The sequence below is a fragment of the Haliotis rufescens genome, unplaced genomic scaffold (assembly GCF_023055435.1).
Source record: "Haliotis rufescens isolate VD_foot unplaced genomic scaffold, xgHalRufe1.0.p SCAF_19, whole genome shotgun sequence".
Classification (NCBI taxonomy): Eukaryota; Metazoa; Mollusca; class Gastropoda; order Lepetellida; family Haliotidae; genus Haliotis; species Haliotis rufescens.
The window spans coordinates 11,138,062-11,162,576 of NW_025963879.1; the positions used below are offsets into that span (position 1 = coordinate 11,138,062).

The 24,515-nt window shown below is 41.7% G+C and overlaps 1 protein-coding gene across 1 annotated transcript; it reads left to right on the top strand.

Annotated features, from left to right (window-relative positions):
• Window positions 1-188: 188 nt before the first annotated feature.
• Window positions 189-23,077, top strand: LOC124138946 (short transient receptor potential channel 3-like). The gene is made up of 16 exons (XM_046505864.2): window positions 189-331; window positions 536-648; window positions 1,585-1,740; window positions 5,844-6,326; window positions 8,776-8,958; window positions 10,475-10,639; window positions 11,191-11,443; window positions 12,443-12,582; window positions 13,988-14,087; window positions 15,072-15,223; window positions 15,768-15,922; window positions 16,240-16,438; window positions 18,804-19,031; window positions 20,079-20,222; window positions 20,670-20,724; window positions 22,281-23,077. Exons 1-16 carry the CDS (start codon window positions 199-201, stop codon window positions 22,457-22,459), a joined length of 2,838 nt encoding a protein of 945 aa, XP_046361820.2. The 5' UTR covers window positions 189-198; the 3' UTR covers window positions 22,460-23,077.
• The last annotated feature ends 1,438 nt before the right edge of the window (window positions 23,078-24,515 follow it).

Below are 24,515 nucleotides of genomic sequence, written 5' to 3' on the forward strand. Positions count from 1 at the left end.
ATTTGTAAGGCATTCCCGAACACATGAGGATGTCCATACAATGCGCGTAATATAATATCAACAGAAACTATTCTGATGTTTCCTAATTTTAGCGAAATGGGCATTATATAAAATGCATAATCCTTAACTATTTGACATTTCTAAACCGAATCAATTTGGATGGTCAGGTGACGTTTGTCCGAAACCAGTATTGTCATAATGTGGACTGATGTTGTTCAGTTCGGTTCGGAATCATCATGGCGCTCTCGAACATGGAAAACAACGGTGAGTGAAACGCTCTCTGAACCATTGCCTTCAAATCTCGTGCAACTCTCGAACATGGAAAACAAAGGTGAGTGAAACGTTCTCTGAACCATTGCTTCACAACACTCGAAACTTTGACAGTTGAAATTGATGAATTTCTTTAAGGTAAATTGCTGCAAAGCACCATTACGTTGATTTAATACTTATCCTTTCTGAGGATATTGACCATGAGGTCCTCGGCACAGAAGTAACTTGGATCATGAATATAGAAAGTATCAATTGACAACTGCAGATATGTCGCGGGATGTAAGCAGCGAGATTCCCAATGGCGTGACCACCGTTTTCGCTGCTGCCTCTAAGTGGAATGACTCACAATTAAATCCAACCATGGACGGTAAACGGTCGGTAAGTACATATATTTTCTTCACAACTGTGATTGGCATCTATCTCTACACTCTCATTCCGGGGTTGTGACAGGCATGCGTGCTGTATATTTTATGTTCTGGGGATTAAGTATGGAGACTGGGCATCGTTTTATCTTTTCTTTAAAACAATCAGTCTAAATATGTTTCCAAACAACTTCTTGCAACAATGTATTTCTTGTGCTAGACAAAAGATTTGTCAACACTTTTTTACGATAAAATCTCTAAAATCAACAAATCCAAAATGTTTTTGTCAAGAATTTGAAATGAAACACCAAGGCTCATGGCTATATTTCTACATATATAGTGAAACCTTGTTACTCCAGAAACCCTTCATTCCGAACGATCTTGTTGGACTGACTGACTGAGTATGGTTTTACGCCGCTTTTTAGCAATATTCCAGCAATATCACGGCGGGGGACACCAGAAATGGGCTTCACACATTGTATCCATGTAGGGAATCGAACCCGGGTTTTCGGCGTGATGAGCGAACGCTTTAACCACTAGGCTACCCTTGTTGGAAACGCCCATATGTTTCTAAAGGCAAATAACTCCTTACCCATCGTTCGTTAATCCAGACGGTGTCTCTGGGAATGAAGACGTCCGGTTTAACGAGGTGTCATTACATTTCGTTTACTCATAGTCAAACGGTTTTGTATGGAATCCTGGAAGGGACATTGTCGAGTTGTCGCCCTTACAAAAACAAGTAAAAAGTGTCAAAAGTAATCAAACAGCCAACGCTACATTTTGGCTATTTGTCGCATTGTCACGCTGTGAATAATATTATTTTTATTTTACCAAATGGCTACAACGCGACACTGTCCCTTCTAGGATGACATGCTTTTGTAAATAATATATATTAGCAATAATCTCTACCTGTATCCACATGTTGCTGATATTAAACGTTATTCTTCTGCAGCTGGAGACTGTGGAAAGCGCTTTCTCCAACGCATGTGCTTCAGGCGACATAGCAACAGTTCGTGCCATTCTGTCGGACTTACGATTCTCAGTGGACTATAGTGATTCGCTGGGGAGAACCCCTCTTCGGCTTGCTGTTCGGAATGAACACCTGGAGGTCAGAGTGATTCATTACTTGTCCTTCCAAAATGAGCATTTCGAGGTGTTTAAAATTTCTGCCAGCTTACATGCGGAGACTGAAAATATTTGTGCTACTTTCTGTCGCGGGAAATTCATATCTCATCAACAAATAGAACTGTCTATAGATATGCTGAATTATTGATTTTGAAATTAATAACTGATTCTGGTGACATGGCTTTGCAAATTGGTCATCACGGGCCAAACAATATGTCAAAGATGAAGTCACACCTCGAATTCTCTGAATTTATGAACCTATTACGCTCTTGACATTACCCGGCATGTCCCCATACATTGTGTACAGAAGTCAAAAGCTGAATCAGAATTTGAAATATGGCATTTGAATTGAAATACCTAAAACATGCCCAGCCTTGCTTGACAAAGGTATAATGATCTATACAGAAACGTCGCCTTTACAGTAAATAAAGTAGTTGTTATCCACATATTGTCTCTACTTTCTCATCCGTCAACTTCTAAGTAAAACCTATCAAACAATTCATCTTTACAGTTACTGCTTTTTAATAAATAAACAATATTTGTCATGGTTGATTTCAATCACTTTTACTATTCCCACAATTGTGTTTTACAACTGTTACTTCTACTACTTCTACTTTTGCCATATCCATGCCGATGGCTTTCACCATACACCGGCAACACTCAGGCCTCCCCAGTCCTTCACTCTACATTAGCTCCACTATCCACTGGCAATACACACGTCTTCCCTTCCCTTCACTGACGCCTATGTTGTTGTATCAGTTCCACTACACACTGGCAATACAGACGTCTTCCCTTACCCTCACTGATGCCTATGTTGGTGTATCAGTTCCACTATCCACTGTCATTACACACGTCTTCCCGTCCCCTCATTGATGCCTATGTTGGTGTATCAGTTCCACCATACACTGGCAAATACGCACGTCTTCCTTTCCCTCCACTGATGCCTATGTTGGCGTATCAGTTCAACTATACACTGGCAATACACACGTCTTCCCTTCCCTTCACTGATGTCTATGTTGGTGTATCAGTTCAACTATACACCGGCAATACACACTTTTCCCCTTCCCTTCACTGATGTCTATGTTGGTGTATCAGTTCAACTATACACCGGCAATACACACTTTTCCCCTTCCCTTCACTGATGCCTATGTTGGTGTATCAGTTCCACTATCCACTGGCAATACACACGTCTTCCCTTCCCCTCATTGATGCCTATGTTGGTGTATCAGTGCCACCATACACTGGCAACAAACACGTCTTCCCTTCTCTTCACTGATGCCTATGTTGGTGTATCAGTTCAACTATACACTGTCAATACACACTTTTCCCCTTCCCTTCACTGATGTCTATGTTGGTGTATCAGTTCAACTATACACCGGCAATACACACTTTTCCCCTTCCCTTCACTGATGCCTATGTTGGTGTATCAGTTCCACTATCCACTGGCAATACACACGTCTTCCCTTCCCCTCATTGATGCCTATGTTGGTGTATCAGTGCCACCATACACTGGCAACAAACACGTCTTCCCTTCCCTTCACTGATGCCTATGTTGGTGTATCAGTTCAACTATACACTGTCAATACACACTTTTCCCCTTCCCTTCACTGATGTCTATGTTGGTGTATCAGTTCAACTATACACCGGCAATACACACTTTTCCCCTTCCCTTCACTGATGCCTATGTTGGTGTATCAGTTCAACTATACACCGGCAATACACACTTTTCCCCTTCCCTTCACTGATGCCTATGTTGGTGTATCAGTTCCACTATCCACTGGCAATACACACGTCTTCCCTTCCCCTCATTGATGCCTATGTTGGTGTATCAGTGCCACCATACACTGGCAACAAACACGTCTTCCCTTCCCTTCACTGATGCCTATGTTGGTGTATCAGTTCCACTATACACTGTCATTACACACGTCTTCCCTTCACATCACTGATGCCTATGTTGGTGTATCAGTTCCACTATCCACTGGCAATACACACGTCTTCCCTTCCCTTCACTGATGCCTATGTTGTTGTATCAGTTCCACTATACACCCTCAATACAGACGTCTTCCCTTCACTTCACTGATGCCTATGTTGGTGTATCAGTTCCACTATCCACTGGCAATACACACGTCTTCCATTCCCTTCACTGATGCCTATGTTGGTGTATCAGTTCCACTATACACCTTAATACACTGGTCTTCCCTTCCCTCGTCCCTTGGGCACGCCAGAAACCTATGATTGTGGGTTCGAATCTCGGTTCGCCCCGATTATGTTTCTAGGTTTGTCAGCACCATACCCGTGCTCGTGGGTTTCACCGAAGTGGAAAACGTCCGAGACCTGCATCACTTCGGGCTTTCATCCCACATTAAGCTGACACGCCGCGATATAACTGGAATACTGTTAAAAGCGCCGTTAAACCCAACTCACTCACTCAATCACTCTTCCCTTCCCTTCACTGATGCCTATGTTGGTGTATGAGTTCCACTATACACTGTCAATACACACTTTTCCCCTTCCCTTCACTGATAACTATGTTGGTATATCAGTTCCACTATACACCCTCAATACACACGTCTTCCCTTCCCTTCACTGATGCCTATGTTGGTGTATCAGTTCAACTATACACTGTCATTACACACGTCTTCCCTTCACATCACTGATGCCTATGTTGGTGAATCAGTTCCACTATCCACTGGCAATACACACGTCTTCCCTTCCCTTCACTGATGCCTATGTTGTCGTATCAGTTCCACTATCCACTGGTAATTCAGACGTCTTCCCTTCCCTTCACTGATGCCTATGTTTGTGTATCAGTTCCACTATCCACTGGTAATTCAGACGTCTTCCCTTCACATCACTGATGCCTATGTTGGTGTATCAGTTCCACTATCCACTGGCAATACACACGTCTTCCCGTCCCCTCATTGATGCCTATGTTGGTGTATCAGTTCCACCATACACTGTCATTACACACGTCTTCCCGCCCCCTCATTGATGCCTATGTTTGTGTATCAGTTCCACCATACACTGTCATTACACACGTCTTCCCTTCCCTTCACTGATGCCTATGTTTGTGTATCAGTTCCACTATCCACTGGTAATTCAGACGTCTTCCCTTCACATCACTGATGCCTATGTTGGTGTATCAGTTCCACTATCCACTGGCAATACACACGTCTTCCCGTCCCCTCATTGATGCCTATGTTTGTGTATCAGTTCCACTATCCACTGGTAATTCAGACGTCTTCCCTTCACATCACTGATGCCTATGTTGGTGTATCAGTTCCACTATCCACTGGCAATACACACGTCTTCCCGTCCCCTCATTGATGCCTATGTTGGTGTATCAGTTCCACCATACACTGGCAAATACGCACGTCTTCCTTTCCCTCCACTGATGCCTATGTTGGCGTATATTTCAACTATACACTGGCAATACACACGTCTTCCCTTCACATCACTGATGCCTATGTTGGTGTATCAGTTGCACTATCCACTGGCAATACACACGTCTTCCCTTCCCTTCACTGATGCCTATGTTGGTGTAGCAGTTCCACTATACACTGTCAATACACACTTTCCCCCTTCCCTCCACTGATGCCTATGTTGAGTATCAGTTCTACTATACACTGGCAATACAATCGTCGTCACTTCATTGATGCCTATGTTGGTGTATCAGTTCAACTATACACCCTCAATACAAACGTCTTCCCTTCACTTCACTGATGCCTATGTTGGTGTGTCAGTTCCACTATACACCCTCAATACACACGTCTTCCCTTCACTTCACTGATGTCTATGTTGGTGTATCAGTTCAACTATACACCCTCAATACACACGTCTTCCCTTCACTTCACTGATGCCTATGTACGTGTATCAGTTCAACTATACACCCTCAATACACACGTCTTCCCTTCCCTTCACTGATGTCTATGTTGGTGTATCAGTTCCACTACACACTGGCAATGCACAATTCTTATTTACGCGTGATTGATCGCTATGTTGATCGCTATGTTGATCGCTATGTTGATCGCTATGTTGATCGCTATGTTTCTGCATCACTGTGCCCTATGTTGACATATGTTGCAGATTGTTGAGCTTCTCCTGGAACGCTGCAGCAGCATCGGCGTCCGCGAGGCTCTCCTTCTAGCTATCAATAGCGGCAACGTCCAGATGGCTGAGCTAATACAGAGCCACACAACTAAGGACAAGCGGACACTAAGTCATGGCGATGACGACTACTTCTTTAGTCAGAGCCATGAAGACTCTCAGTTCTCGGCCGACACCACGCCCCTTATTTTGGCAGCCAAACGAAACCATTTCCAGCTTGTGCAGATGCTGATACGACAAGGGGAGACAATCCCTACGCCTCACGCATACCTCTGTAACTGTCGGATTTGTATCAATAAGCGACAGTTTGATCAACTGAGGCTGGCCAAGACTCGTCTCAATGCATATAGAGGCCTCAGTAGTGAAGCCTTTATTTCCCTTTCCAGTAAGGACCCCATTCTGAGAGCATTCGAACTTGCTAAAGAGTTAAGGAATATTGCAGAGATAGAGAAATATTACAAGGTACGTGAGATGAATTTGGATAATTTACTTAAGCTACCCCACCGCCACTTCAGAGTAACGCTTATAAATAACAAAGATAGACGAGCACAAGGCCAGGTCACGTGTATTAACAGGAACACTTCAACGATATTTTTTAACGTCGATTAGTAGGCAGAAAAACCTTCATGCTTAAAATTTGTGCTCACGTTAGGACGTTTGAACTAAAACAAACCTGTGTAGTTATGTTTCAACCGTTCATTGAAGCAAATTCAATGTAGACGTAATATATTATTGCGTTTTCTCCCAAAACAACTAGATGCCATACTAACTACATGTCAAAATAACGACACGTTGTTAAAGCAACAAAGGCAAAGTCCCCACTGATATAGTGGAATAGTCCAGGAGTAGGGATTAGATGGAAAGGAACGAGCCGAGATGTTAAGCTTAGAAGGATGCCCTCATATTAATGTTGGTTTGTTCAAACAAAAATAGTAATATTGTAACAACAACTTGATGTGATATTGTATAGAATATCTTTGAAATAATACAAACGTAAAACTGGTGTCCAAAAGAAACTTTACTAAAATAGTTTTAAATCAATCAAGTTTAAATGTTAAGATGTGGTCGCTGTAGAAGACGACACGACTGTCCATGACATCCCAGAAGAGTTCTATGGGTGACATGATTAGATAGCGTGCAGGCCACGGCAACACGTTGACGTAGTTGGCTTCAAGGTGTATGAGGTCTGGCGTTGTCATGCTGATGAAGGACACCACGTGGCAGCTGTTGTAGAAATGGTAGGACAATCGGACGAAGAATGTCATCCATGTAAGCCTGAGTTGTCAAATGTCCGTTAACGATGACCAGTGGAGTTCACACCTGCCCCACAAATTCCTCCCCACACTGGTTTACCCCCTCCACCATACGATACGACCTCCAAAACGCAACATGTCGCAAATTCTCCCCTTCGGCGGTAAACAGCTCTGAACAGACAGGACGGGCTTTCATCAGTGAAGACGACCCCTCTGCCAGTCACATCGCTGCCAACGACGTACAGTCCTGGTCCATCTCAAACGCTGACGACCATGTTGCGCTGTCAATAACTGTCCCCTGTAAGGTCTGTAAGCCCTAATTCCTCGAGCCCTGGGTTGCCTGGCCACTGTCTGTCGACTAACCATATGCGCAAAGGCATTCCTCGCTGATTCGATCCCGGAGATGCAAAGTACATACTTACTGGTCTTCATTTGGCGTAGTTACCCTGGTTGTGTCTGTTCTTGGCATGTCTAATGTCTGCAGTCTGTATTATGTATATATCCTTATTGCACGTGTAGTTTCGGCTCCCCAAGCGGCAATTGTTTTTCACTTTTTCGCAATTGCTACAGACAAACGTGCCGTGGACGTATACCACTTTTTGCATAGCACATTGTTGTGTTTGGAGGATTGGTTTTGCATTGATTTACATATTTGAATTATGTACGGTATGCAGTCCGATATTTTCTTCATAATATTATCACTTTTTTAATAAAAATCATAATATTTTGTTCGCTTATGAAAATAAAGTACTCATGTTTCTTCTATATTTTTTTTTAAATAAGCAACTTTCGGTTTTAATAATTATGAACAAGAACAATATGGATCGTTACATCATCGATTGGATGAAACGGACATGATCATGGCAACAGCGGTAATGCATCGTGATTCCGTAATACTATTACAATCCTTTTGCTATATTTAACTTGATTTTATAGAATTATTTACATAGATAATTTATGTCAGTAAAATTTATGTCAAATTTATCGAGTTTGTAAATGATTTTAAATTTTGGTTTCACCATCATGCTTGGGTTTCAAATATACGCATTTAAACTAATTAAATTAAGGATATCTTCTGACTCATGAAGAAATCATTTTATTTTAATCGTTCGGTGTTTTTGTATTTGTATGTTGTAAGACTAGTCCACTTAAGGATAACGGGAATAGGCAGGTATTACCTGCCCACTGGACCATTAACTTTGTTGTTTTAGGCGGTTGTGATTTTGGCACGTAGCTATTTTGGGAGGAAACCGCTCACATCCTAGGTGAGTGAGTGAGTATGGTTTTACGCCGCTTTTAGCAATATTCCAGCAATATCACGGCGGGGGACACCAGACATGGGCTTCACACATTGTACTCATGTCGTCCTAGGTAACATTGGTAACACAGGTAACCTTGCAATCTTCAGCTGCCGTTTGTGAGAGACGAGAATACTTTTTCCACGATACAGTTTTAAAATGGCATTTTATTAAAGAGTTTATCACGCTTGTGTGTTTTGGGATGATAAAAAGCCTATATCCTGACTAAAAAGCCAAGGCTCGCGAAATGCAAAATCTTTTCTTCATACTGGGTATTTTCCATTCCAAACACACAAGCGTTAACGTTCTCAACTTATATATTTCGTGTTGATGACTGTAGTGAATACACTCTACTTCTAGACAGAGTATCTATCCCTGGCCGACAAGCTGAGCGAGTTCGTAGTCAAACTGTTGGATAAGGTCAGATGTCATGACGAACTAGAGGTCATCTTGAACAAGGTTGCAGGTGAAGATGAGGAAGAGGAAGAGACGTTCGCCCCTTTGGAGAGAATTCACCTGGCTATAGAATTCAACGAGAAAAAGGTGAATACCGGGCTATCTGTAGATAACCTCCTTGTTGAGACAGAACAAAGTCGTGCATACCGGTATATCTGTAGATAACCTCTTTGTTGAGACAGAACATGTTCGTACATGTACATACCGGTATATCTGTAGATAACCTCCTTGTTGAGACAGAACATGTTCGTACATGTACATACCGGTATATCTGTAGATAACCTCCTTGTTGAGACAGAACATGTTCGTACATGTACATACCGGTATATCTGTAGATAACCTCCTTGTTGAGACAGAACATGTTCGTACATGTACATACCGGTATATATGTAGATAACCTCCTTGTTGAGACGGAACATGTTCGTACATGTACATACCGGTATATATGTAGATAACCTCCTTGTTGAGACAGAACATAGTCGTGCATACCGGTATATCTGTAGATAACCTCCTTGTTAAGACGGAACATGTTCGTACATGTACATACCGGTATATATGTAGATAACCTCCTTGTTAAGACGGAACATGTCCGTACATGTAAATACCGGTATATATGTAGATAACCTCCTTGTTAAGACGGAACATGTCCGGACATGTACATACCGGTATATATGTAGATAACCTCTTTGTTAAGACGGAACATGTCCGTACATGTAAATACCGGTATATATGTAGATAACCTCCTTGTTAAGACGGAACATGTTCGTACATGTACATACCGGTATATATGTAGATAACCTCCTTGTTAAGACGGAACATGTTCGTACATGTACATACCGGTATATATGTAGATGACCTCCTTGTTGAGACAGAACATAGTCGTGCATACCGGTACATCTGTAGATAACCTCCTTGTTAAGACGGAACATGTCCGTACATGTAAATACCGGTATATCTGTAGATAACCTCCTTGTTAAGACGGAACATGTTCGTACATGTAAATACCGGTATATCTGTAGATAACCTCCTTGTTGAGACAGAACATAGTCGTACAGACCGATATATCTGTAGATGAGGGGGATATGACAAGGAATTAAACATTCATGAAGTTATACGACATTCACTTAGTTGACTCGCCTCCAAAATACGGTCGGTAGCGCCCTCTTAAGGATGACAATAACATGACGCGTTTGCCCATTGTTCCATTTGAACTACAGTAACTGTTCAGGGCGGCATTAAACGACAACTTTCTTGGTCACGGTAACACTTTACGGGAGGTAGGGAGCTATTGATTTGTTTGTTTGTTGTTCAACGCAGCACTCAGCAATATTCCAGCTATATGACGACAGTCTGTAAATAATCGACAATCCAGTGATTTGCATCATGAGCATCGATCTACCAAAATAGGGATACGATGACATGCATCAACCAACTTGAAGTCAACGAGACAGACCACCCGATCTCGTTAGTTACCTCTTACGACAAGCATAGTCGCCTTTTACGACAAGCATGGGTTGCTGAAGACCTATTCTACCCCGGATCTTCACGGGTAAGGGGGCTATTGAACGTGCTATTTTTTTAAAGGCACACGTTTTTCCTGCAGTTCGTTGCACATCCGAGCTGTCAGCAGACGCTAGTGAGTATCTGGTATAGCGATGTGAGACCGTTAGAGAGCACCAACTGGTTACTGAGGATCCTGCTGGGTTTGTCCATGACCATCTTGTACCCTGTGTTAGCCGTCATCCTCTGGACAGCTCCCTCTTCCAGGGTAAGTAACATATGATGTATTCAACCTCCGGGGAACCATATGTATTTTTCAAAAGTTTGGTTATACATGTATAAAACATTGAGATGAAGTAAACGGTATGAAAATTCAAACATTAATTGGCTTTTTGTTTACTTGATAAAAGCTAGATCTAAGTATTTAAGTAATACTTGGTACATGTAATACTATTTTTGTAGTAATGTTGCGTGTTAAGGATGTAATAAAACGATAATCTCACGATAGATCAAAATCGAAGGGGCTATAATATGCTTTTAGTTACCTGGACCCCGATTGACAAAGTGATCTTAGCACTAATATGATAGTAACTCCCATACTTTAACGTTGACTTTCGAAACTTGCAGAACAAAGATTGCCATGTGGGTCGGGAACCAGGATCATGTTCAACAAAGCGATCATAGCAGAGACCAGATGGTCTCTGATCATAGTTACTACGAGTATCGTAAATCTGTGTTACTGTATGGGAGCTAGCACTAAGGTCGCTTTGTGGAACGCGGGACTGGACAATCGAGGGTAATGTTGATTCCCCTCCCCAGGTTGCTAGAATCCTCCGCTCTCCGTGTGTGAAGTTCACTGGGAGGATGATCTCACAGGCTCTGTTTCTCATGTTCATTCTCGTCGCATCCCTCGAGCATCCAACTGATCGCTTGTTGACGTCATATGGCCCACTACTCAACATCAGTGCCCACTATCTCAGCCCGAACTGCACGGATGAGACGCTTTGTGACTTTGCCGTGCGGTCGTCCGAGTTTGAGATCATGAAGATTCTCATCGGACTGTGGTTGGCAGGTAATCGTTCCGATTGGTTGTAGCACCGTGGGGGTGCGGTCGGGGGTCGGGGTGTGTGTGTGGGGGTGGTGGGGGGGTGGGGGGGTGGGGGGGGGGGGGGTGGGTGGGGCGGCAATCGTAATCCTTACATAAATGAGTATTCACATTGTTTCCGTTTGGTTTTGTCTTAGAATCACAGTGCATAAGTAATGTACGTTAAAACACAGGGCAATCTGTAACAAACACAATTGTCTTCGCCCAGATAGTGAAATACCCAAGATGCTAAGCGCGCCAACGCCGGCCATGAACCCCTGCTGTGACAATTAGCTGATGATACTAGCCTAGAATCAGTTATCCTAGCACATGTTGTCGTTCAGAGTTTTGCGGCGTGGGTCGTTGTTCGTGTAATCATCCATGGTTTGTTTCAACCAGACTCGATTACTAACAGACTCGTTACAATACAGGAGTAATGCGGATTGCGACTGAAAACATGTTTCACCCACTGTTTAAACGTTATTGAGGGAAGTAATAGCCAATATTTAATGCAGGTGTAAATTCAAAACGGCAGCGTCATAACGGTAGTTGCATTTCTATGTAACCAGAGACCATATAATAGATCTATTATATGGTCTCTGATGTTACCTGCACAAGAAGGTTGAAGGATAAAGTTCAGAACTTATACTCACGAATCCCGGTAAAGTTGTTTTGAGGACACCAGGTGCTCGCGAAAACAGATGAGCATATCGTCTTCTACGGAAATATCATGTGGATCAATCGGCTATCGAAGACATTCAAAAGTGTATGGTGTTCCTGGGTGATTGGCTCTATGTAATACTTTATCTGAAGCGGTTTCAAATTTTAAATATCGTAACCTGAGTTACCGATAGCATGACTCAATGGAAAAAAGTAGGTAATTCTTCTTGATTTCCACATTTTCTACCTAGCGAAAGTTAAAATACATTCTGTCCATTTCTTGATAGCTCTGGACTTTTAGACTGATTGTGCCCTTATGTGTCCTAGGTTTGTTATGTCAAGAGATTCAGGAGTTCTACAAGAGCGGCATGTCCGGCTACTTCGACTCCATCTTCAACTACATGGACACCGCCGTCATTGTGCTGTATATCACCTGGGCCAGCCTGAAACTGGTGACAGTCCACAAGGTGAATCGCACAACTTCAAACAGTGGATTTCTGTGTTTATCATAAGCTGTAAGCAGAATCTGCTTAATTACTCACATATTCAAACAGTAGTGTAGGTGTAGATAAGTAATGGACGTCTACTTACACATTCATCCGATACACTCACACAGCTGAACCACTATCAAAGCGACATTAAACTCCTGAAGAAATGAGATGTTGAGACGAACAAGACTGTGAAGATAAATACATGTTTGGGTTTTTAGTATGGATAGAAAGTTTACAGATTTCCTCAACAGCTATATCATACATGCATTTCTGATGCGACTTACCCATTGCTACTGTACACGAATCAGACAGCCACGGGTCATGTCTCATGCACAACCAATCCCATATGCATATGTAGGCACGGTATAGTTACTCTCTTATAATTACCAGCAACTGTCTGAAATCCTAACTACATCTGCATGACTATCCCTCAACATAACATACCATACAGTGTCGCCACACCCTGTGCCCAGATGCAGAAGTGGGATATCATCTCTTTTTTTTTAACAAATCAAAGAGTAATCATGGCTAGAGATTTTCAGTTTGACCTCCCTGTTGTTAGATCAGGTTCTATAACCTTAGAGAATCATGAAAGAAGGACCCATTAATTTATTCCAATAATGTGCTTACCATTTTAATGTACTTTGGGAACAAACTGATATATTTCTCGCACTTTTCTCTCTGAAACTCACACACTTTGTGTTCTACTCGGCACCAGTTATTCACTATACATATACAAATTGGCTCAACGTTGTTAATATTCTATATTATACATAAATACCGGTATAATAAATGCTCTGTAAACTTGCATCTCACACACTCAAACCGTAAAATATCCATTCATTCACTTATTTAGCATTTAAATTTCATGATACTTCAATTTTCAAAACAAATTATACATGCATCTATTGTACTGTAACTTCGACATGCTTCTGTTTAGGCACTTCCTTAAGCAACTGTCAGGAAATGGTTTAACATGTAAATATGTGTCGGTCCTTTGATGTTTATGTATTGAATTCTGTAAAGGCCATACATGAAAACAGTGATGAACAATGGTGTTATTACGGCTTCCTTGTGTCTCAAGAATCACCTTGTTGGAAGAAGACAAGAAGTCAGCCACTACGGATACACAAGACCGGTTTTTCTCTTGCATTGACGTTATATATTGTACAACTGTGTAGGGTACTATTAGAAGTTCAGAAATGCATTGCGCCAGAGCAGCGCAACCATGTCAGATTGACCTAACCAGTCATATGTTTTGATAGTTTGACTTACATCTGACATGTTTATAGTTGGTTTCATACTAGGAACCCGTCTTTCGGTTTATAAAACAATAGACATGGGATGAGTGTTCTACTCGAAATGTATGAATTGTGCGCAGGTGAAGATTTCTCTGGAATATTTCACACACGAAACATCCTGGCACGCCCTCTCCGAACGACAGACGGAGGCACAGCTGCATCTCTATTGGTTGATAGCAGGTAGGTTGGGTGATCTCTACTGGTTGATAGCAGGTAGGTTGGGTGATCTCTACTGGTTGATAGCAGGTAGGTTGGGAGATCTCTACTGGTTGATAGCAGGTAGGTTGGGAGATCTCTATTGGTTGATAGCGGGTAGGTTGTGAGATCTCTATTGGTTCATAGCAGGTAGGTTTGGAGATCTCTACTGGTTGATCGCAGGTAGGTTGGGAGATCTCTATTGGTTGATAACGGGTAGGTTGGGAGATCTCTACTGGCTGATAGCAGGTAGGTTGGAAATCTCTCCTTGTTGATAGCGGGTAGGTTAGGATATCTCTACTGGTTGATGGTGGGCAGGTTGGAAATCTCTCCTTGTTGATAGTGGGTAGGTTGGGAGATCTCTACTGGTTGAAAGCGGGTAGGTTGGAAGATATCTACTGGTTGATAGCGGGTAGGTTGGAAGATCTTTACTGGTTTATAGAGGTTGGAAATCTCCATACAGATAGGAGGTGTGACCTATACAAATAGAGGGTGTGATCTACACACAGAGAGGATGCGATCAGTACAAATAGGGAGTGTGAAAGGAGATCTCTGTTTACTGACAACAGGTGTGTCGGGGGATTGCGACTGGTTGATTATGTCCCGTTACCTTCTGGTTGTTGTCCCAGTGAAAATAAGGAGGTGACGAACCTTCCATAGCAGGTCGGGTGAAATTTTGTTTCAGCCTGTCAGCGTCGACACTCTTACGTTCAAGATCATCAGACTATCCAATTTAACTTATATTTTTCACCTTGTCCCTGTACTCTTGCACTGCCGACAGTGAAACCTTCTGATATGAGTTTATAAAAATGATTATTTAAAACAGAATTAGGTGCTAAAATGAATAAATAAATCAGTGTGTGAAAATATGATCTGCAGTCCATGTACTACAATGTACAGCGTGAGCTTGACGAATGCAACCGTATACCTTGATGTGCTGAAAGGTGATATACACATTTTCCACAACAGATCGATACTACTGGGACAGATACGACCCAGAGAATGTGATGGAGGCCGTGTTTGCTGTAGCCAATATAATCAGCTTCACTCGAATCAGTTACATCTTCCCAGCTGATGAACTTCTGGGTCCTCTTCAGATCTCTCTTGCCCGGATGGCCACGGTTTGTATTGCAATGATCAGTATATTGTAAATATTAAATCCTTTTCTTCAACTGGAATCCGATCATATTGATGTAGATGTATATTGGTACATGATGTACACTGTGAAATGCTCTCAAACCGGACTTGGGCTTTTTGAAGGGGAAGTTGTCAAGATGGAATGGATACACCGTAATGCTCCTTCAGTATACAATATACATGTGTATAGTATCGTCCAAAACGGGTTTCCCGGATAAATGGAGCTCGGATTAACGGGGTTTTAACATCTGTTGTGGAAACTCAGATTCCTTTCCTTCAAAGAGACCAGAACCTGATCCCTAAGCCGTTTCTTGAAATACTTACCTTTCTTACCTTTAACGTTACGTGTGTCAGGAATTCTAACGACAACTTTTTGAGCGTTTTGGTGCTGGTTTGTCTATTTCTAATCACTTGATCTTACTGTTTTCTTGTCCAATGTTTGGTAATCTGTCATGTTGGAAAATAGGAGTATGTAAAATATGTGAAAAAACTTGATCTGTCGCTGAAGTTTTTCCAATTTTTCGTCAGGATATTTTGAAGTTCGTGGTTATATTTATGGTGTTGTTCATGGCCTTCTACGTGGGCCTCCACAACCTGTACTGGTACTACCCACCTGTAACACGCAAAGCCTGGGAGCTCCGCCCACACAACATCACAACGAAGGCCGAGAAACACTTTGGCCTGTACGTATACGCGACGCAAGTAGAGCATTCTTAGAAAAGCTTGGTTGAACAGCAGGACACCGGTTTGAATTTGTCAGAGTAATTTGATATAGTTTGTTATATTTACTACAGCCTGATAGCGCATCCTGGACAGCTACTTTTCAACCATACAGAATCATTCATCTATTAGTGAAATTTTACTGAAATTTCCAATCATGAATCCTTTTTACTCCATAATGTATTTAGTGTGTGATACATTTTGTTTAGTATCAAAATATAAAATTATATTGAATAATTGAATTTATTGAACGAATTTATGTAATGTGTTTCATTTTCAGGCATAATCAAACCTTTATGACGGTGTTTTGGGCAACTTTCGGACAAACGGACAATACGGCAGTTGAACTTGGTGAATTCCAAAATATTTTCACTCAGAACATAGGATACTGGATATTCGGGGCCTACAACATCGCCATCGTCATCGTCCTGCTCAACATGTTGATTGCCATGATGACGCGATCCTTCGACATCATTCAGGTAATTTTCGTCTGTTTGTTGTTTAACGCCGTACTCAGCATTATTCCAGCTTTATGGTGGCGGTCCGTAAATAACCGAGTCTGGAACAGACAATCCAGTGCTTGACACAATGAACTTTGATCTACATAATAGATCCCGTTATTTTCACCTCTTACTACAAGCATGGGTTGCTGAAGACAAATCCTAACCCGGATCTTCACGGGTCATTCAAGGTAAGTACTGCGTCCGACCACATGCGTGCTATTCAGATTACTGAAACGACCATTCCACGTAAGAAAGATAAATGCGACGGTACTAATCACAGCATTACACTTGTGTTTTGTTTAAAGCATAAAAGACTCCCGTGTATTCATGATCAGCCCCAACAACCTGGCAACATTCACAAAGTAGTAATAAGTCAAATATGAGGTACTCGTCTTCCCTTTATTCATGCTCAGAAACTTTACAAATTCAGTTATTTCTGTGTTCCTTGAATCCCCCTTGGTCTAGAGCATCCGTCCGTAGAGAGGAATATCCTGGGTTCCATCCCGGCCGAGTCATACCAAAAGACGTTAAAGATGGTACTTGTTGTTACCCTGCCCTAAAGGGCTAAAACATGGACTTGGTCGGCTAGGTGTCAGTATACTGTGTCTGAGTAGGGTATTCATATTAAACTGCGGCATGGTATCTCAGTGGGTCTTGCACTGTAAAATACGGACTAGTACAAGTAGCCCCCACCCCCCATCCCCACCCACCCGTATCCCCCATGCACGTCGCTATATAAGTGCAATAATCTTTACCTGCGACGTTAAACCACATTTCACCTCCCCCTCCCTCCCCTGTGTTCCTTGTTGTCTGCCTGGTGCGACCCTAAGGTTGCGATAAGTGCACCACGAGCTTCACATAGTCCATTATATGTGTGTCAAATGACATTGTTGCTGAAAGTTCCTCGTCAATAATTTGCTTATGCAAGAATTAGTCATGGCAACCAAAAGTTTGCACGTTTTCCGTCATTCGTAATTCATCCTTCGAATGAGGAAAGAGGAAAACAACGTAGTTTATTTAATGTTTATTATCAATCAAACTTCTGGTTGCCGGCTATCCAGAACATTCATGGATAGCTTCATGTTAGTCCTGTTCCTATGTTAATTGTAGTTTCATTAATAATCTCACAAAAACCTTCAGGTATTTTGAACACACAGCTGGTCCCAGATAAAACCGATAACCAGTTGTTACCACTATGTTTAATATTAAAAACCTTTATATTTTAACAATATAGAAGGCCCATAGCAGCATATAATAACATCTTTGACATCTGGAATCTGACATCAATATTTGACAGCTCTTTTGTCTTCATCAACATACAATGGATGCACATCAAAGTATGATGGAACCATACGTTCTGCTCACTTCTATTCAAACCTTGCTGTATGTCCTACTATTTCAGCCTCATTTTATATATTTTACTGGCGCGTCCTACACTATGGTGCGAGACAATCCACGTGTTGTTAGCCTATCTCAGGGGACTAAAGCGGCAATGCATAATGTACAGGCAGAAGAACTAAACCGAGCGAAACCGACTCATTCAAAATATTCAAAGCAACTAAAATGCTGGAATGATATGTTTCATGTAATTTAAGAATTGTAGTTTGCTTTCAAGCGACACACTTTTACTATAAAGCATACAGTTTGACGCCGCAGTTAGCAGTATGTGACCCACATCCAGGTGCCGGTCCAGAAATTAGAAAAAAAGTGTGTGTGTGTGTGTGTGTGTGTGTGTGTGTGTGTGTGTGTGTGTGTGTGTGTGTGTTTGCGTCCGTCTGTGTGGAAAAATACCACTATGTCTGTTGGTTAAATTTGATACTCCAGATAGCGAAAAGGAATAGAAGCAACACGTCACTAAGATGACGCCACGCAAGATATGCCAGGAACCAGGTTCTATCAATAGATATTCATGACGTCACCATAAATAAAGATTCGTCATGTGTTTTTGTAGAGAACGAAGTTAGGGAAGTCAGTACATAAAGAACTGGTGATCCACGCATGGTGGTTGCACGCGTTAATAAATAAGGGTGGGTGTCTTATAATTATGATTTATATTAATCCTCTTAAAACAATGACTGTGTAGGCGAAACATTTATCTATAAATAGTGTTAAAAATGTTGAAGGCCACATACAAAAATGAAAAAGAATCAACATTTAACTCTTTAAACAGAGTTAATGCATATTGAAAGCAACAGCGTTGTAAGATCTTTGCTTGTGTAGAAAAATAATATAATGAACACTACAGTATTTCCCCCCAAAATGTATTTTTTGATTTTTTTAATTCACTATATATTAATTCAGTAATGGTTACAAGAATATTGGCTGGTTTCTGTTCGCACAGTCGGAAGCTGACACGGAGTGGAAGTTCGCCCGCAGCAAATTGTACATGGAATACATAAAAGGAGACTGCGTTCTGCCCGTCCCCTTCAACCTTTTCCCCTCACTCAGGGCCCTGCTCGGTCACTTCCGCCGCATTCAGGACTGTTTCACTACCAAGGACGATCCTGCCCCCATGTACCAGGGGAGAGTCAGGGACGCTGAGATGTTTCAAACTCATACAACCACACCGGTAGGACTGCCAACACTTATGGCTATACATATCATCATACTGCTGTTTTCGTTGGACATTAGTCGTTTGTTATCAATTTATCATAATTCATCATCATTCTCACAAATCTATTATGTCTATTATCACATCATCGTGGTCGTGCTTATGATTATTAAGATGATTATTATTAGTGTTTCTCATCTTCATGCTCAGCTTCAGCAGGGCGGTCGGTCGAAATAATATAATAAAAATATAATTAAAAAACACTGCCTTTGGTTGAGAATACAACTGATCTATAAGCTGTCTGCTTTTTAAGATGAATGTGAAAAATGGTTGCAGCATCAACTTTGAGAGCTTAAAGACTGAAAAGGTGGAGGGTTTAAAGAATGAAACTAATGCATTACTATTCACTACTTCAACAATCACTACTATAAACACAAGGCGTCGTTTTGGATGAAAGGGAATATAGACTGGCAATGCAAGAGAAATAACCAGTTTTCTATTACCCGCCGAAACAGTTTCCACTTGCGTAAAGAGTAAAATAGCTTTATAAGTTATATGAATGAACTACTGAAAATCAGTGATGACACCAAGTGTTGGCGAAAAGTGTAAGCAATTTGCATAAAAGAGAAAGTATTCATTGCCTGACTCCGCACAGCAGTACTCCCGCCAAGTGACGGAGACCTAAAAACAAACCAGACAATCAAGTGATCGATGAACCAGAAAATCCAGTGACTCTATGGCGTCAACGATACGTTTTCTATTACCTTTAACGTGATTGAACTCTAGGATGAGAAGCACGCTACGGACAGCCCCATTAAGATCCTGGTTCAACAACACTTGCTTGCCGTTAGAGGCGACACGCTGACTTGGTTGATCCATGTGACCGTATCCCAATTGCATGGATCGATGCTCATGACATCAGCCACTGGACAGTCTGGTCCAAACTCGATTATTTACAGACCGCCGTCATATAGCTGAAATATTGCTGAGTGCGGCGTTAAGCATCAATCAAACAAACAAACAAACAACACTACAGACGAACTTATCAGTGTGGGTTCGTGACAGGGCCGTCGACCCACTATGAAGACTGGTACTAAAGACGTAAAGGACCCCGGTCAAGGCATCGAGACGTTCCGCATAGGGCTGTCCAACACTCTCGTCCGCAATTACACAGTAGACAGTTTCGCGAGCGGCAAACTAACCTACAAGGTAGGGACACCGTGAGTTGTGGGAAGGCAAGCAGAATCGGTTAAAGTACATGTCGGTAGATTAAAGTACTTTGGGGACAGGTTGATTGACGTTTGCTGAATGGTTATCACCTTGCAAATGCTAATTACAGTATTTGAATGATTATTGTAACTAATGATACCCTTTTTAAGTTAGTCGCTAGGACATCAGTCGGTTTTTCGTTGGAGATCGGATGCAGACTGGATCCCATCCGATCGCGATCGATTGATCGATGAAACGCCAGTTTTCTTGAGTGTAGTGCAGGTTGTCCGATGTACCTCCTTAAGTGATTCTCTTGTGTACGTATTGGATAGGTACATGTATTATGACAGTAGCAACGCGTTTGTTACAGCAGTGTTTAACTGATATGAATGTATCAGTTTGTCATGCGATTGTTTGTGGTTAGTGGCTGTACCTGTTTTTTTTCAGCGTGTGATACACAGGGTGATTCATCGCTACCTATTCGACATGCAGCGAGGGGATGGTAAGTGTGAGAGGGATGCAAGTGACTGCATCCTGGTCAGTGATAATTCATCTTAGTGAGTGGGTACGTCTTAATGAGAACATCCTTGTGAATGATTGCATCAAAGTGACTGCATCGTTATTCATGACTGCAGCATACGGACGGTTTGTTGTGAATGACTGTATCCATCTGGCAGTTTCCTTGTGCATGACTGCATCCAAGTGAATGTACCTTTGTGAATTACTGCATCCCACTGACCGCATGTTTGTGCGTGATTGCAATCTGGTGATGTTTGTGAATGGCTGCATCCCACTGACCGCATGTTTGTGCGTGATTGCAATCTGGTGATGTTTGTGAATGGCTGCATCCCACTGACCGCATGTTTGTGCGTGATTGGAATCTGGTGATGTTTGTGAATGGCTGCATCCCACTGACCGCATGTTTGTGCGTGATTGCAATCTGGTGATGTTTGTGAATGGCTGCATCCCACTGACCGCATGTTTGTGCGTGATTGCAATCTGGTGATGTTTGTGAATGGCTGCCTCCTACTGACAGTTTCCTTGTGAATGACTGGATCCTTGTGACTGCAATATTGGTAATGACTGTCTCCATCTTACAGCCCCCGCTTGCATTACTACATCAAAGTGAATGTGTCTGTGTGTTTATTTGTTGTTTAACGCACCATTCACCAATACTCCAGATATATGACGGCGGTTAAACTTCTTTGTGAATGACTGCCTCCTACTGACTGCATCTTTGTGCATGGCGGCATCCTACTGATGGCATAGCCGTGAATGACTGCATCCAAGGGACAACATCCTAGTGACCTCAACTTTGTGAATGACTTCACAGTGACTACATCTCAGTGACCTCATCCTTGTGAATAACTGCTTCCTAGTGACTACAGCCTAGTGATCTCATTCTTGTAAATGACAACATCCTAGTGACCTCATTCGTGTGAATAATTGCCTCCTACTGACCTCACTCTTGTGAGTGACTGAATCCTAGTGACCACATTCTTGTGAATGACTGCATCCTAGTGACCTCATTCTTGTGAATGACTGCATCCTAGTGACCTAATATCTGTAAATGACTGAATCCTAGTGACCTCATTCTTGTCAATGACCGTTTCCTAGTGACCTCATTCTTGTCAATGACTGCATCCTAGTGATTTCATTCTTGTCAATGACTGCATGCTAGTGACCTCGTTCGTGTGAATGACTGATTCCTAGTGACCTCATTCTTGTCAATGACTTAATCCTAGTGACCTCATTCTTGTCAATGACTGCATCCTAGTGACCCAGTCTTTACAAACGACTGCATCCTAGTGACCTCATTCTTGTCAATAACCGCTTCCTAGTGACCTCATTCTTGTCTATTGCCGCTTAATAGTGACCTAATTCTTGTCAATGACTGCATCCTAGTGACCTCATTCTTGTCAATGACTGCATGCTAGTGACCTCGTTCTTGTGAATGACTGATTCCTAGTGATCTCACTCTTTTGAATGACTGCATCCTGTTGACCCCACCCTTGTCAATGACCGAATGCATTAACACTCAACAAATACTCATTTAAGGTGATGAAGACGACACTAAGCAAGACATATCTACCTTCCGTCACGAAATTCTCACAACACTTCACGAGACTAGAAAGGAGGCAAGTGAAATGTATGAGAATATGAACGAAAGGTTGGGGCGACTTGTCAGTGACTTTGTGGCTCTTAGTAAGGACAAACCACCAGTGAATCACCAGTGAATCTGTATCTACTTGCCACGCTGATCTTCAGCTTCAAACAAATATGTTATCGTGCCGACTTATTAGGTATTGTCTAAACTGTTTTTATACCAGTATTATCTGATTGCTTAAATTTTGATTTAACAACATGGTTTAATCATACATGTATATTCAAAAGGCTTTACAATGTTATCATATTGTTATCAAATAGTTTGTCCTGTGACCATACGTTATAATGGTGTTATCAAATATTATTTGATTCTGTTTAATAATAGTTTCACGAATTTATCATATGGTTTGGTAAATATAATATCATATTGTCAGCAAAGCATTTTACGTTGCTATAATAGTATGTTTTGATACTGTTAAAAAATATTTATACTATTCTTTCATAATTTTACCTTGTATTTCTGTGATTTAACAATATAATAACAAGTTTTTCCAGAGTTTGTATGACGTTCTTATCTGAATGTTAGATGATGTCCCGGAGCATGGTGACATGGTAAGATGGTGAAATAAAGTGTACATCTGATTAGAGATAACTGTTTCCCATGACGACAAGCGATGTCATTTAAAGGAGTGTCGATATCATACACTTACAGGCAAGATTATTGCACGTTCAAAATAAAATGTTCTAAATGCAAACACTTTGAATAGTTATTTGTTATTTTGGGCAAATGCACATCATTGTGCTAAACAGTGTGCGGTGCAACAGTTTACAAGTGTAGAACATTACTGAAAAACACTGACCTACATCCATGATATGCCCCACTTTTGCCTTCCTCCCAACTTTAATATCACATTCCGTGTAACTTTACTGCATTGCTGTAAAACCCAACTCTCTTGATGGATAGATGGAATCCCAACTGCTGACAATATTAACAGTGGTGTATAATATACGATACCATTCCTAAAATTTACCGGTGAGGATAGCTGTACGGAAGTGACGCAATGGCATGGAATTCTCGACGGATTTAAGCATATTCCATAACAGTTGAAAATCTTTATTCAGGATACCGTTGGCTCAAATAAAGATCGCTATACTTTCCGGCCCATGCATACATACATGTTTGTGACGAATGTCGCCTGTGTAACCTGTATTATGACATGCAGATTAATATTATACGTATTGATCCCCAGATGTCAAGTTATTTTCTGTGTACATCAGAAATACATGGCGTATACGTACTAAGTTCTACTAAGTGATTAAGATCCTTAATAAAATTTTCTGTTAAGAGGCAGCGTGATAATAATCATTAGCACAGGATGGTTTGCGAGATACTTGAAGATAGTAACGCACTAAGCTACGGTACACCAAAAAACTAATTCAATCCGACAAGCCTCGCGACGCATCGCCTTGCCACGCCATACTATGCCACGCCATGGAACGGGAAGCCATGCAACTCCACGGCTAATCACATTGCGTTCTCTACTCGCTTAACTTTCCCGTACGTCATCTTATCAGTTAACATTTCCTTTCGTACCCAACACAGCTCATATCATTACACAAACTAAAAATTTTACCACCACAGCAGATACCAGTTCTACCATCACAGCAACTATTATATCTACCACCACATCAACTATTATTTCTATCTTTACACCAACTAGCATGTCTACCATCACACCGACTAGCATGTCTACCATCACACCAACTAGCATGTCTACCATCACGCCGCCTAGCATGAATACCATCCCACCGACAAGCATGTCTACCATCACACCGATTAGCATGTCTACCATCACACCGACTAGCATGTATACCATCACACCGACCAGCATGTCTACCATCACACCAACTAGCACGTCTACCATCACACCTACTGGCATGTCTACCATCACACCTACTAGCATGTCTACCATCACACCTACTAGCATTTCTACCATCACACCAACTAGCATGTCTACCATCACACCGACAAGCATGTCTACCATCACACCGATTAGCATGTCTACCATCACACCGACTAGCATGTATACCATCACACCGACCAGCATGTCTACCATCACACCAACTAGCATGTCTACCATCACACCTACTAGCATTTCTACCATCACACCAACTAGCATGTCTACC